Raw genomic sequence first — 15,341 nt, 5'->3', positions numbered from 1 at the left:
GATCTTAAGTGATCATTTGAATGCATAATTATACATACCACGTGTCCTACGTTATGCTGACACAGGCAGCTTCACCCAAGGTTTTACTCCTTGTGTTAGACATACTCATTTCTATATATATAATTCTTAATGGTGCTGTTGCTGGGTGATGATAAACTTGTCTCCCATCGCTGAATAAATCTGCTATCCTTCCGGGCACCTTTGTTTGCTTGGGAGAGCCTCTCACAGAGCTCTGTAACCACCATTCCCCTCAGCCTCCCCTGGAGCACGGGTCAGCCTTGGAGAAGGCTCCAACTACAGCAACTCCAGGAGAAATAACAGCCCCTTGGGAACCAAGGCCAGATGGCATAGTTTGAAGCAAGAGCTAAGGCTACGCTAAGCAGTGTTAGAAACAGTATGAAACTAGAGTCAGCTTCAGAGGCAGAAACAAACATCTACTTTGCCATCTCCCGTTGAGCCATGCCCAGAGCTTACTGAGGCAGCTGACTCGGCTCTCCTAATTCGTATTTCTGCACAGAGAAGGGACATTGCATTTGAGATCCTCATAAGTAACCAGCTGAATATAGGAAAAGGGAATAAATACTAATTAATTCAGTGCATTCCAAGTAAATGCACCATAAACAGAAATGAGTATCAGAGCTGGACTAATTAACCAAGACAGTAATTTACACATCCCAGAGCACTGCAACAATTCAGGTTCCATATAATTTCTCCATCAGTATACTTTTCTCTTTATCAAGATTTATTTGCAAGAACCTACAGTAGAAACAGAAATAGAATTCTTTTTGTAGGGAATAATGGTGAGTCAAGTTCCTTCTCTGGGAAAAAATGGACAGAATAGTTCATTTAGTTTTCTTGTTTTTCCATTATTATTATTATTATTAACACAAAGAACACACCTTTAATATATGTATTACCAACCTAATTGAAATATTCCATAAGAGGAAAGCATTTTGATTAGTATGTTTGCAGGTTTCTTTCAGAATGGCTTCTTCTCTAGAACGCAAATGATAAATTCTCTGATACTGGATATACAAATTGATCCAGATGCTATATTCCATAACAGCTTTAGGGCCCACTGAGGGATAATGGAATTTCATTTCTGAAATTAGATGTTTGTCATCTGTGCACATCCAATACATTGTTGAATTCCATTACTTACATTTATTGTTTATATACATAACGTTTAGCATACAAAGTTGCAATGAGAAAATACCAACGTTTATCAGTAGCTCAATCCTGAAGAGTAAAATTGGATATCACATACAGATCGCATACAGAATTTTACAGAAGTAACAGAAAGAAAAAAATTAGTCACCATTCAAGTAAATATTTTATCACTGTACAGTAAGGTGAGCGTATGTTTTGTGTATACTCCACAATGTATCCTATATTTAACTAAGAATTGTTGAGAAAAGGGAGTAGGAAAACTCTCTCTTGCTTCAGCAAAAGCAAGATCTGTTTTTCAAGGAACAAGTACCTAAGAATAAGTTAAGAGCTTGGTGGATAAACAGACAACAAAAATCATAAAACAGGCACTGTGCTGGTGTAGTAAAAGCAAATAGAGGAAGCTCTACCAGTCCGGGATAGTAAGCTCAACACTGACACAAGAGAATTTAAGAGCTATGGGGAACAAAAAAAGGACAAACAGAAGAGCTGTTTGAGAAAAGAAGAGAAAAAGGATTTAAAAGGCATGAGAGTGAGAACTGGAATACAACTCTAACATAAAATAGAACAATAGGAAAAGCAACACCGAATAGCGGCACTGAAATTTGCTCTGCCTCACAAGTGAAAGGCCAAAAACAAACCTACTAAATGTTAAGCAGGACTGCTGAGAAAAACAAATATATCCCCAACATAAGCTTCTTAAAAAAAATTTCACAGTTCCACTAGGGCCTGGAAGTGTAACTTGAAGGGTGTTTTTTTGTTTGTTGAGCGGAGTTTTTTTTGTGAGGTGGGGCAACGGGATGGGTACGGGTAGGTTGTGCAAAAAGAGAATTAAAAAAAAAAAAAAAAAGTCATTTGGGAAAAATTGAAACAATTTCTTTCAGTTTGCCAGCAATTCACAGAGAGACCCCATCCATCTGAGATTCTTTGGCTGTCTGCCTGGAAGGAACATGTCAACTTGTCTTTTTGCTTAAGGCAAGTAGACTTCAAACAAAGCAGTTACCATTTTATTTTTTTATTATTCGTTGAAGAAAGTAACAAAAAAACAACCCACAAACATTTTTTTTTGTGGTGAAATAATAATTTCCCTCTTGGAAAATATGATTCTGCTAAAAACACTTTCCCTAGCTGTATGGTTAATGTGCACTGGAATATCAAAGAAGCCAGCGTACACTAGCATGGGAAGAATACAATTGTATTAAAGTTGTTTTTTTTAAAGCAAGGAATAAAATGTCAGCCCTAAAAGAAGCACTGTTGCTTTGTTTTAAGCATGATGACTTTTGGAAGTAATTATGTTCTTCATTGAAGATGGACTGAATCAGAGCACACAGGTTCTACCCACACAGCTGCATGGGGATGCACCTGCAGATGGCACCACAGGTGACAGGACACAGGGAGACACCAAATGCTGAGGGGAACCAAAGATGCTGACCAACACTGCAGAAAATGTGCTAACAAGGGGGAAATTCCTCTCCCAAGCCTCACATTCCCAACAACAGGTTTCAGGATCGTTTTAGAGTAAGTGTTATTTTCAGTTGTAAGCTATAGAGTCAGCCATTGGGAACGTCAAAATCAAATTCTGTCACCAAATATCAAAGCATCAAAACAAACATTATTTACTTTGAGGTTCACTGCTAGAAGAGAAAAAGCAGCAAGGATACCACGGCTCTGTTAAATCTATAAGATCTTTCAGCAAAGACCCATGGAAGAGGAGTGTGAGTTTTACCCCAGGTCAGCTGGCCAACCCCATTCAATTCATGGTTTCATGAACACTTGGGACCAGCCTCAGAAAGGAGAAAAGGTATAAGGTCTCTTGACTCCTGTCAGCTTACATCAGTCATGGAATCGAGGTGTTACCCATAATCACTGCTCATCTCAGTGACCAATGCCAAGATATTTTTTCCTCTACTACTATGCAACTTGAGAGAACTTAGAAATATTTTGTAGCTACACAGTGCTCAAACAATACATATAAGGATCTTGCCTACACAGCAGATTTGGTTAGCAGAGAACTAAAATCATTAATTTAGTAGCAGGACAAATATGAATATAAATTATGTGAAAGAAAAAAAAATAATGAAATAGATTATTGGATTAAAAATCTGGAAGTTTAAGATATGATTCTGCAAATAACCATTCATGTAACCTCGCTAGGTAGATGATTTTAGTAGAAATGCATTGTTTTTATCTTGGAATTTACAGGATGTAGAACAAAGATTAGATATACATGGCTCAATATGCATATCAAACAGCCTTACTTTTATTTTTTTTAACTGCATGAACTACAAAACTGTGATAAAACCATCTGAAGCAAAGACATTTATTATATTAAATGGAACTCCCTCTTTGACTTAACCTCTTCTTCTCCAAATACTGAATCCTCCAAGCATTAATTATATTTTATTTAAAGAAACAAGGCAGAAGTAGCATGTTTGTAAATTTGGGTTAGATGTCTACTTCTAAGAGGTGAAGCCTGGGAAGTTACTTGCATAGGATTTTTTTATTTAATATTGGACTTTTAATCTTATACTACTTAAAGCATATCAAAGTCTAGAAGAAGTAGGGGCCCAAAAAACTCCACAGCTTTATGAGTAAGACAGACTTTTTAGATGTATGTGTTTCTTTTAATTTTGTTTCAGAGACTACTCCTTTTTCCCCCCCACCTCCCTTGAAGGTGTTGGTTCTGAGCTCACCTTGGTGAAGTCACCATAATTCCTCTGGAGTGACCAATGCCAGGTGAAACAACATGTAGAACTTGATAAATTCAGAACTAAACCTACTGTACTTCCTCACATGTGTTTACTGACTCGAGCACGTTGTACGTTGACTTGCCACAAATTTCAATGAGAAATAGGAAATAATAGATGAGATAGGGCATTTTCTTGTCTTATAAGAAGCACAAGGCAAAGCTTAAGAAAGCAGCTTTGAAGAGTCTCTAAGGCTGGAAGAGGGGAAAATGGGAGCACCAGACACCAGTGACACACTGCCAGAAAAACAGGACGCATACCATACTGTAGGATATTTCCTACACAGCTCAGTTATCACCTGCTGAAGGAGACGATTCCAGCTTCCTTTGCCAAGTCTTCCAACTAGCTGTACCTTGTCCATTCAACAGGTTCCCAGTTCTTCCTTAAACCAAGGACAGCTGTCTTCTTTTCCCTCTTTCCTTCACTCTACCCAGTTAGTAAGCATTACCCTCCCACATTATCCCTTTTCTAATTTCTATTATTCTGAATATATTCCTCCACCAATTTTCCACATTCAATGACAACTGAATGCATGGATATCAGCTGAACATATGTGCTCATGCATAGAAGGACAAACTAGCAGAGGATGACATATCCTAGCCATATGTATAAATGGAGAAAGTCATTATCAGTTAAAAAGATGTATTTTTAACGTAATAGCAACAAGAGTCTGACCCTCCGTAGGAGTACAAAACCATTTGAATATAGGAATAGAAAAAGAAGCCCATCCAGAAAATGTAGACTATCACATCTTGTGTGATAAAATGCTGCCCCATACTCTCATATGGGAATGTTTCCTATAATAATACTTAAAAAAAACAGATATCCCAGATTACTGTAATAACTCAAAGTCACGGATCAACAAGTCATATGATGATTCTAATCTTATTTACATTTTGGTGAAAGAGATGGAAATTGAAGGCCTTAGAGAAGGCTTGTCCCCCAGTGGTCAAGATAAAAGCATATGAACTTGAGATATATTAAGCATCTTGTCATTTTCTTAGTCAATATTTTAAGAAATAACATGTCAAGAAAACATCAAGTCAGACTGAGATTATTCTGCAGCTGGCTGAGATCATAAAGCTTATACGCTTGTTGTATCAATGCACAAATTCAAAGGAAATTAAAGCTTTCATTTCTAAAGCATATAGGAAACCTATAGTTATACATGTGTCACTTCTGAATTTATACTAGTATAAGCATGCAGTTAGATATCCATGAGGCCACTGAGATCAGAATCAGGCCCATGGTTATACTTAAGAAGCAAATGTCATGCAACTATACATAACTTCTAGCGTCATCTGAATCTAGTTTAATAACCAGAAAACAGGCTTTTGACAACAATAGTATTTCAAAATGACAGTGTAATTAAATTTAAGTCAAAGCTATGCAATGATGGACCGTATGTTTATGTGTAACCAGCAAATTATATGCTTTTAAGCATGTCAGAATTTTCAAAAGAATAAACCACTGCAGTAATTCAACTGAGGAAATGGTAGCAGGAAACAAACTCCCCCAGGTCATTTCAAAATCGGTTGATACGATGTGATATACACTGTATGCTCTGCAAGGTTTTTCTTATTCCTACTTCCCTAAAATGCTATGCATTTTAATACCATTCAAGGACAAATCAATGGTATGCTTCACTCACATCAAAATTTTAAAAAGCAACAGGAGGGACTGTGTGACTGTGATGAGTAATGAAAAAGGAAGTCAGTTTTCCATCGGTATGTTACTAGTTCAAAAACAGCTAAGGCTGGTCAGTCATTATCATTGGATTCGTATGAGTAATGCTAAGAAGAAATTAGCTGGCAGTTCACTGCAGTTCCCAGCTAGTAGAAAAAAAATGAAAGAAACTGCAGAAAGGGTCGATTCCATGAAGAGCAAAGACAGCTTTCATGTGACAAGGTAGATCTCAATACTGTGTCATCTCCATTTGATGATTAATCAACAGCATAACTTATCAGTAACAAACAGTGGTTTCAAGACAGCACCTTTGGAAAGCAGGTGCCTTTTGAGCTACCTGTTGCTGCTTCTGCCCCTTGCTCCAGGTTTGTGTATCATCTACCAAAGGAGTTCTCAGTGCCAATGGCTACTGCAGAGCCTTATATTAACTCCTGCTTGGCAGAACAGTGAGGTAAATTCTTTCTTTTTCATTATTTTCTCAATTGGCAGAAAGTGTAACTTAATGCATGAATTTCTAAGCTATTCTTCAAAAAAGCAAATGTCTATGGTGGTAAAATACAATTTCTTGAAACTGAAAAGAAAAAACTTTAATAACTTAAATTTAGATAGACTAAAGCTAATCAATTAATCCTGCATTCAAGTTTCCACTACTCAAAAGCACAACACAGGTCTGTAAAAATATAATTGAGGAGAAAAAATATAATTAAAAATATAATTAAGGAGAAATACTGATACATGCAGCATGTAAAATCGAGACTATAGCTTTGTTTGCTTCTTTTGTAGACTCATTAGAATTTTTTCATTTAAGTGTCTTGATCTGTGTAACCATATTTATTTGCGAGAGAAAAATTAAATTAGTCCTTAAGATGTGTTTGAAACCGTCTAAAACTGATGTTCTTAGTTCCACAATTTCAGAATTAGATGGAAGAAAGCTACAACATTGATGCTAGCATTTTATAAAACAGTTAAATTAACACATTTTTAAAAACGTTATTCTTCCATAAAATTTTATGCTGAAACTTAGCTGCTTGGGAAGTCTAAGAAAGGTTCAGAGCACATGCCTCTATGTTACACAGATGACTACTCTACCCCTGAAGGAAAGAGACATAAAAAGGGCAGTGAACCCAATTCTCCACCTGGACGACTCCTGGGCACATGGACAGACCTACTGACTTCAGTGCATCCCGCACAGAGGCGAGGGCTTGCACTGGTGGAGCTTGCTGCTAGCTGGGGACTTGGCTAGCCTTGTTCTGGGCACGGTGCCATTCAGACACAGATACGTGCCAGGGTGAAGCAGCAGCGCTCTGTCCAAGAGATAGCACTGGCATTACCCTGCGCCTCTTGGCAGGGCTCCTCACCGAGCCCTGAGAGCAGTGGTCACTGAGCAGGGCTCACAGACAACTACGCTTGGTGTTGCTCCCCATCCCGTGTCTTGCTTTCCAAAGGTGCCTCTCCTCAGGTCACCAGGAAAAAGCAATCAACGTATGCTGTTGTCTTTATTAAAGTATCCGCTCCGGTGCTGTTGCCTGTGGTTGTTTCCCCCATCTTATGCAGGTACATAAGGAGCATAATCACTTAATTCTCTACATGTGGTCAGAGACTTGCCGCCTCCTGTCCAACAAATACATATGGAGAGGCAGGGCTGTGGCCATTACCCTCCTGTGGGAACTCCAGTCTCATTAAGACTGCTGCCCAGGACAGTTCCCTAGTAAAGGAACCATCCCCACATTAATTTGAGAACTAAGGCTGGGCATAACTGCAGTGCTTCTATGGGAACTATAAAGCAGAAGAGAAACTTTCTTCACCTTTTTGTCACTCATACATGGGTTCTAATTATAGGCTGATGACATATGAGTTTAGCATTTGTAATAGGAAGTATCAGTGGCAACACTATTCTGAGAAAGATTAGTGCACTATCACGGGGAGGCTTGCAATACAGTATTTACAGTCAATATAGGTGCATGTGCTACCATTAATGCCAACAGATTTTCTAAGTCCTATGATAATAATCAAAAAATAAACACAGAAGAGCAGATGTTCCTTCCTGAAAGCATTTGCATCCTAAGAATGAAAATGCTCTAGACTGATTTATGGTGAATATTCTAGGAAATAAAATCCAAAACATCTTTTCTAACAGTACCATTAAGTAGAGGCTGTCCTCCATGTACACTCCTCGACACGACGGCACTGTGAACATCTTCAGGAAATCCCGTCTTGCACAACATGTCTTCACAAGCTGCTTTTATTGGTGCCTGAAATGCAAAATAAAATTTATGTAATATTGCAACCCTCATTCACCAGAGAAACATTCCAGTTGGCACATACTCCGTTTTGCTGCTATCTTGTACAAACAGCATCTTTGTTTCTAAACGACTGCAATTAGAAGTCCAAGGGCAAAGGGTTAATCTCTCTGATAACTGGAATGGAAGGAACAAGTCCCACTTGTCTGGTAAGATCTAAATAATACACAATCTTGATTCTTCTGACAACTGAACATTTCAACTAAATCAGCCATTGAGACCGAAGTGGAAACGTAGGGGGAACAAAAACATTCTTTCCTCTGGAAATAAATGTTACACAAAACCAAACAGCAACTTTTTCCACCGCCAGATAGATTTGACAGGAAAGACTTCAGCTACTGATTTAAAATGCTTTATTTAGAGTACTTCCATGTGAGGTTGCACCAGTACCAGTAACTTAAGATAGAGTGCTACATTTGCAGTAACTTAACAGAACTTACATTTATGTTAGTATTTAAACAGATACCATAGGAAGTCAAACGTTTAAAATGCAATCCCCATCAATCCCCATCTATTTCAAAGGAACGTTAAGTTAGAAAGAGAGCAGCTCATTATTAAATTTGCACAACAAGGCTAAAGACAAGCCATTGAAACTGTTTGTTCTCTCACTTGTAAGAAAGTTTCCCTTCAACTCACATTTTCAAAAGTTTCATCAGTGACTTTTTATTAAGAACTATAATACAACAGCATGTGGAAACTTTTTTTGTTGTTGTTCTCTGGAGTTCCACATTCAAAAGATCATTCTGATTGCTAAGTTAGTTTCAGGACATTTTGCTGCTAAGTGAAAAAAAAAAAAAAAAATCCAGTTTTCTGTGGCAAAAGTTAAAGATCTCTTTTCAGTGGATTGTTTTTGTCTCATTTTAGTGCTGCACAAAACAACAGTCAAGCTTCCATGTGCCTAAATGACCAAGTACAGCAAAACCCCTTCAGACCACACAAGGCCCCACACCAGACTATGCCGATCTCTATCAGAGACATCCTAAAACCCCTTGCAAAACCTGACGAACACCCCCATGCTAAATAAAAGCCTATCCATGTGCACGGCGAGATGTAGTACGTGGTCTTTGACAACACGAGCGACTGTGCTGCGATTTCATACCTAAATCTGATCAAGACTTTTAATTAGATTTTCCTTTTTACTTTCCCAGATGGGTTTCCATCAATCGATCTGCTCAGGGCCATGTAAGCATGCTTGCATACATTTAGCAAAGAAAGCCCAACAGGAAAGAGGGAGGGGAGGGAAAAAAAAAAAAAAAAAAAAAGGAGAGAGAAAGAGGACATGATGGTGCTACACCCATTTACCACCTTCCTGAGCACTCATTCAGGGTATTAGACACTGAAATCCTAAGCTCAAGGATCGTGCGCTTCCCACGCAGTGGAGGAAGAGCACTCATCACCTCTTGCGGTGGTTGTGCCACCTGTTTGGAGGGCAAGATTCACTGGGCCTGGAGGTCGAGCACTGCAATTTTACATTACTGCTGCGCTCTTGGCTCCAGACATGCTTGGTAAGAGGGCTGCAGCCCACGATCTGCAGTCTGCCTACGGGTTTATCAGCACTTTTAACTGGAATTTTTCAAGCACGCAGCTATCTGCGACTGCTCTGTGTCTTAGCACAATCAAAATTTTTGAGATTAGCTTCCACGCGTTTAACTGCGTGCTGTCTATAAACCAAATCCGTTTTTGACAGAGGCACGCTTATCCAGACCATTACGTGGCAAACCCAAAAAGGCAGTCCGCTGTGGTATGCAGCAGGACAGCCAACTGGTGGCACTCCAGGAGTGGAAGCTTTCTTCATCAGAAGCTGTCAACAAGGCTGTCTTCCAGGGAAGAGGAATCCAGCAGAAATGCGTCCTCTCCACTGACACGTGAGGCCAAGCTCAGCATGCCAACTCCTATTAGGATAATTTTACCACTAATACGAGGAGGGATTCGTAGCACAGTCAGATGCACTTACACCTACATGATCCTAACCAAGCAGCTCAACACTTACACTAGCAATAAAAATTAACATTAACTGCCCACTTCCAAGTTAGTATGCTACCTAGGTAAGCACACAGGACGAGAACTTGTAATTAATTACCAGGCGTCCAGTTAACTTCAATTGTGACATGGGTTTCTCTCTGACTTACACACTACACAGGTTGCTCACCTGTATAGAGTTACATAAGTACTTTTATGTTTTTATATGGTTAAAGAGAAACCAAACACACAAATACTGAAAGAAAGGAACGAGGCTTAAATGACCAGGAGACTGTGTCAGCTGCAAAGCTGGAACCTAGCCCTTTCAAATGCTGATGTTTTTAAAGATGAAAACACAGTAAATCAAAAATAATTGCGATTCCAGCTGCTAGTTTCCTCAGCTTTAGAACTCAAATCACATGTTTTGTAAAGTTTCTATAATTTGAAAGAAAAAGAGTAAGACTTGTTTAAACTACTGCATAAAAGGTGACCTCAAAGCAAATGTGATAGAGAAGAAAAAATAGCCTTTCATCATATCCTTGAAACAAAAAAGGTCCTGGGTGGGCAGCTGAGAAGATAACAGGATTTTATAACAAGTCTGCACTGATGCGCCTGGGAATCTTTCAGCCTTTCCAACAATCTATATGTACTAAACAACTCTTATAAACTGAAACAATGCCCACTGAAACAAAGACGTGGGGACATGAATAGAGAGCCTTCTTTATTCTTTCATTTTCAGCCATCAATTTTATCCGGAGACAAAAGACTGTACTCTACTCTCCGAAAACAGTCCTTTGTAAAGATTGTTTGAGAATAAAAACACAAGGGAAGGAAGAATTCAAATTTTCAGCAATTCTTTATCGCCCTCTGTTAAGCATTTGGAATTAAGTAGAAGTTGTAGCTTCAGACAGACTGGGTCATATCAAGTTCAGCCTAAGAGTACTGCGAGACTTAAACCATTTTAACTCTAAGCAAACGATGATGCTGAAATATTTTTATCCCCTTATCTGGGGCAAAAGGGAAAAGCTAGTGAAGATTATGGGGGCACATTACTGTAATTTACAGGATTTTGTGTGATTAGTACAATTCCCAAGACTATTTTGAACATAAGATAATATTACTTGTACGTTCATCTACAGAAGGACGCTACTGAAAAACTATCTTTTATGATGGAAAGTAATTACCTTAGCTTCTGCCCATATAAAACCTACTTAATGGAGCTACAAAGCTTTGAACAAGCTCAGCACTTGGAAAATTCTTCTCTCAAGTACTAATGGACTTTGCTAAAGCAAAATAGAGTTACCATTGAAAAACTAGTTTGCTTTCCTGATCACCTCTAGCTTATTTAGTCACTTTTAACTGCAAAATGAGTAACAAACATCATTATCTACAGATACTGAACACCTACTCAACCTTGGTGCAAGAACTCACAAACTCAAGTAGTGTGGTACTCAAGTACAAACTCACTACTGTAGATCTCAGATCAAATGCAAAATGCAAACTGCAATCACAAATCAACATGACATAAATTAGAAGTCTTATGTCAAAGTTACTTTTCAATCAACTGAACATTCTAGTATAGTTGGTAAGCCTGCCATTTTTGTACCCTACTCCTCAGTTACATTAACATCATATCTAAATACTATCATAACACAGGTATCTAGAAACCTGTGGCTTAATTTCCAGGTAGTATTCCAGCTCAATTAGAAAACAAAACAGAACAAAACAAACAAACTGATGACAATCTCAACTGCATAACTGTAATGGAATCATGTTTATATGTGTTCTTCTGAACATCATCACTAAGATTCTTCCAACAATACTGTCTTCACACTTGTGTAAAGACTGTAAATTGAAACAGTACAGAAGTACAGAAAGATAGGATTGTTTCATTAGCATTGATGGTTTTGGACTACTATGTCTCTCCAATTTTCATACTTTCTAGGATGTAGACACACTTAGAATGCAGTTCTGTAAAAAAACGCTCCAACTATTTCAAAATGCAAGCTCCCCACATGACTACAGAAGCGACTTCATATCACAACACGCATCCTACATTTGCAGAACTGGGCTCTTAAACACTGCTTTCAAACAGGGCTGGTCTTGTTCCTTGTGCACATACCATACACCACTGGAGCTCAGCAGAATCTATTTATCTGAAATATCAAAGTGTCTGCTTTTGCACTGTTTGCATTTGCGTGTACTACAACATCAGATTTCTTAATATTGATTGTAACAGAACACAAGGGAAGTTGTTCCTGAAAGACTTCTTTCTTTTATGCTCAATATAGCTAACTCCTATAGGAAAATAAGCCTACATAGTCAAATAAGAAATGGAAGGGTATGCATCAGAGAAAATATCATCCTATACACTTATAATTGGATGCATTACAGCTGCTAGTTGCCAAGTCCAGCCAATTCAAAGGGCATTATCGTGTGAAGCTCAAAACAAAGTCTTACTAATTATACGTATGACAGAGCAGGAACTGGGTATTTGAGCTCTCTCTCCTTAATAAGCAACATTAATTTGCAATTGTGACAGTAATGTTAAACTTGAGCACAGATCACAAAAACATCTGTGACTGTGTTTAGAGACTGGGTGTTTCTTCATTAATTTAAAGGCCAAAATTATACCCAGCATTCATTTACAACTTACCTAACTCTAGAGATTGTTTTACCCGTTTTAAGTTTTGTCTTAATACATCATCTGACATGATGCAATATGCTATACCAGGTGGATCTTAGGATGAGGTTTTACTAACCATCAAAACATAACAAGACATATGAAAGACCACAGGAGGATCATAGCCACATCTCTGATGTGCTTGGGGTGCAAAACTTCAAAACAGTTCATTATCTCTCCCATAATCTCTGATTTATTGCAAAGAGCTGCAACAGTTTATACCTCCACACTACTTAAGACAGTTGCACAGTACTCCAGAAAATATAGTCAAGTACAATTTGTTTTCAACTGTGGATTGCAACTGGAGAGAAAGAAAAGTGCCTTTCATGCAAACTGTTCTGGAAGCCAACAGCTTCCAGAGTCAGTGCCAGACCAAGTTCTCCCAGAGGTCATTGAGTTACCCGTTCTTCAGCAACCCCAGAAATCCAGCTTCTTGAACCAATTCTCAAGACTCTTAAACACTTTCCCTAAACAACAGAACCTACAACTTCTACTATATAATTTGTTTTAAAATGGCCTTAGGCCACCACCGTTTACCATAGATTACTGGACATTTGCAACTTTGAGAGTCTCACAAACCATGACGCCCACAGTCTCTTCCGTTAGCCTTAATTGAGAAACAAAGACTCACTTCATTTGCTTTACTAGATGTGAAGACATCTATGGGCATATCTGATACAAAGCTGAAATCTGGTTTGGAGTTTTTCCCCTTCCCTCAACTAGGAGCAGTGCACCTTCTAAAATGAGATTCTCCAGACAAGCAGTGTTGCTAGCAGAGGAAAAAAATATCTTAAAAATTCAGCTGGAAGACTAAAACCAAACGGAATTTCTGTTAAGTCTAAGTCACACTTCTGTACTGCATAAATAAATAAATAAAATCGGGCCTATGATTGACTACACATCCTCATTTCTTCAAAAAACAACAGTTCCTCCCTTTGATAGAGGTTGCACATGTTCAGCACTTCTGCCCATGAAAACTGCTGGTGATGTACACAGGAGGACTCTGGGTTTTTCTGACCTTCAGGGGAGGCCTTACAAGGCTTATCTGGAAGAACTCTTTTGGGGGAATCACAAAATTTTAACTATGTCTTCAGCTGCTGGGTGATAATTATATGCTAATTATAAGGAATGGAGGAGTCCCTAGAGGAGTCTGTTGGTAAAAATATATTTTTAAATATGTCAAGGAGTGCCTAGAGGAGAGGATAAACGCACCTTCTGGATATACGATACTTAATTAAATACATGAATACTGACTAAAACCAAATAGTTTAAGTGAAATGTTGAAAAGACTTGGCAGTGATGTACCTTCCATCTTGGAAGCTGCAGATCCTGTATCTGTTTTCAAAAGCCAATTAAAAATAGAAAGCCTAATTTTCCTTCTTTATTCAGACAGAGCTCCCATGATCTTTCAGAGAGAACTGCAGGATCAAATCAAATTATCAAATCATGAATCACGCAGATTAGGTCATATAGCGATCTGCTGCTGCCACAAGAAAGCACAAGAAACTGGAACACAGTCCAGCACCCAGATGAAAAAAGTCCTTTGATCAGTCACGAACTACAAAATGCTCTTTAACAAAATACAAATCCTCCTGAAACTCATCCCACATGAATGCATAACACCTTTTTTGTGAAGTTCTCTCAAGGCTCACCTCTGCCTATACCAATATTAACTTGACCAACCAGTCTCAGTTCAGTGGTAGGTTAGGAAAATTGTTATTAAAATGATCATTTTTAGTGCAAAATACGTTAAGTATTCTTTCCACCTTCATCAATCATCTGTGATTTGTCCCATTATATCTTGTATACAACTAGCATCACTGAGTTAGCAGACGTACAAAATGTATTAAGTAAGGACACTACATGTTCCTCCTATGTTTTATAACAAACAAACAAAAAAATAAAAATAAGTAATTTTTTTTACATAGGAACTTCAGAGGTTCTGATTCTTACTGGAACAAACTGATGTTTTGCATGTGCACATTGTTTAAAGTAAATAAAATGCTTATCCTGTCGGGTGTCACTGCTAGCTGGTAAAATATTGGAAGGTTTTGTTTGTTTGTTTTTCAATTAAAAAGCATTCACAAAAAAAAAAAAAACAGTGACAGAAAGTTTTACTATCAAATGATCCTCTTATTCATGCAATAAAAGCCATTCAACAGTTCCTGCTCCCTACCACATGACAAAAAGTCCCTTACGCAAGACTGTCTGTAATGAGTAAAAATAACTTTACTCACAACTTCCTCAAGCTATTTTTAAATATACTCACTACACTACTACCACATAAATTTTCTTATGTATTACAGTGTTCAGTTATTAAAAAAATTAATAATTGGAATTACTGACATAAAAGTGTCATCAAAAATAATTAAGATGGGACATGACAGGACTCTTCTAATGATGTTTCTGGGAGTTCCTCCAATTTCTGGGAGCAGAAAGAAAAAAAATAAGTGGTAAGGTTTTGAATTACATGTTCTCAACTAGATGTAGTTCAACAATACAGTAATTTAGGGCAATATTTTAAAACAGGTATAATAAAAATTACAAATTTGTCTTTAATTGACTTCTCCTTATATTAAATTGCATGCCTAGGTAGCAATACAACACACAAAGGGAGAGAGCAGAAGGCTTTCTAGAAAACATATGATTTACTAATTCGAAAATACATAAGTTGACAATACAAGAGAATGTATACTTTCTGTAACTTAAGTATAATATACATTTATGACCTTGCTATAATATCTGTTTAGAGAATAAGAACCGTTTAATATAGAAAATGATCTCCTGTTTTGTCAACCA

The 15,341-nt window shown here is 37.8% G+C and overlaps 1 protein-coding gene across 1 annotated transcript in view; it reads right to left on the bottom strand.

The window, feature by feature from the left end:
* The window catches only part of CDH2 (cadherin 2), a 119,245-nt gene that overhangs the window by 100,504 nt on the left and 3,400 nt on the right, over positions 1 to 15,341 (bottom strand). Inside the window, exon 2 of the mRNA XM_084510346.1 lies at positions 7,741 to 7,852. Coding sequence (XP_084366472.1) covers positions 7,741 to 7,852 — 112 coding nt within the window. The remainder of the gene's footprint in view (positions 1 to 7,740; positions 7,853 to 15,341) is intronic.

Source organism: Aythya ferina, assembly GCF_964211825.1.
Source record: "Aythya ferina genome assembly, chromosome: 2".
Lineage (NCBI taxonomy): Eukaryota > Metazoa > Chordata > Aves > Anseriformes > Anatidae > Aythya > Aythya ferina.
Note: the sequence above shows the minus strand (reverse complement) of the source record. Positions and strands in the feature narration are given on the sequence as shown.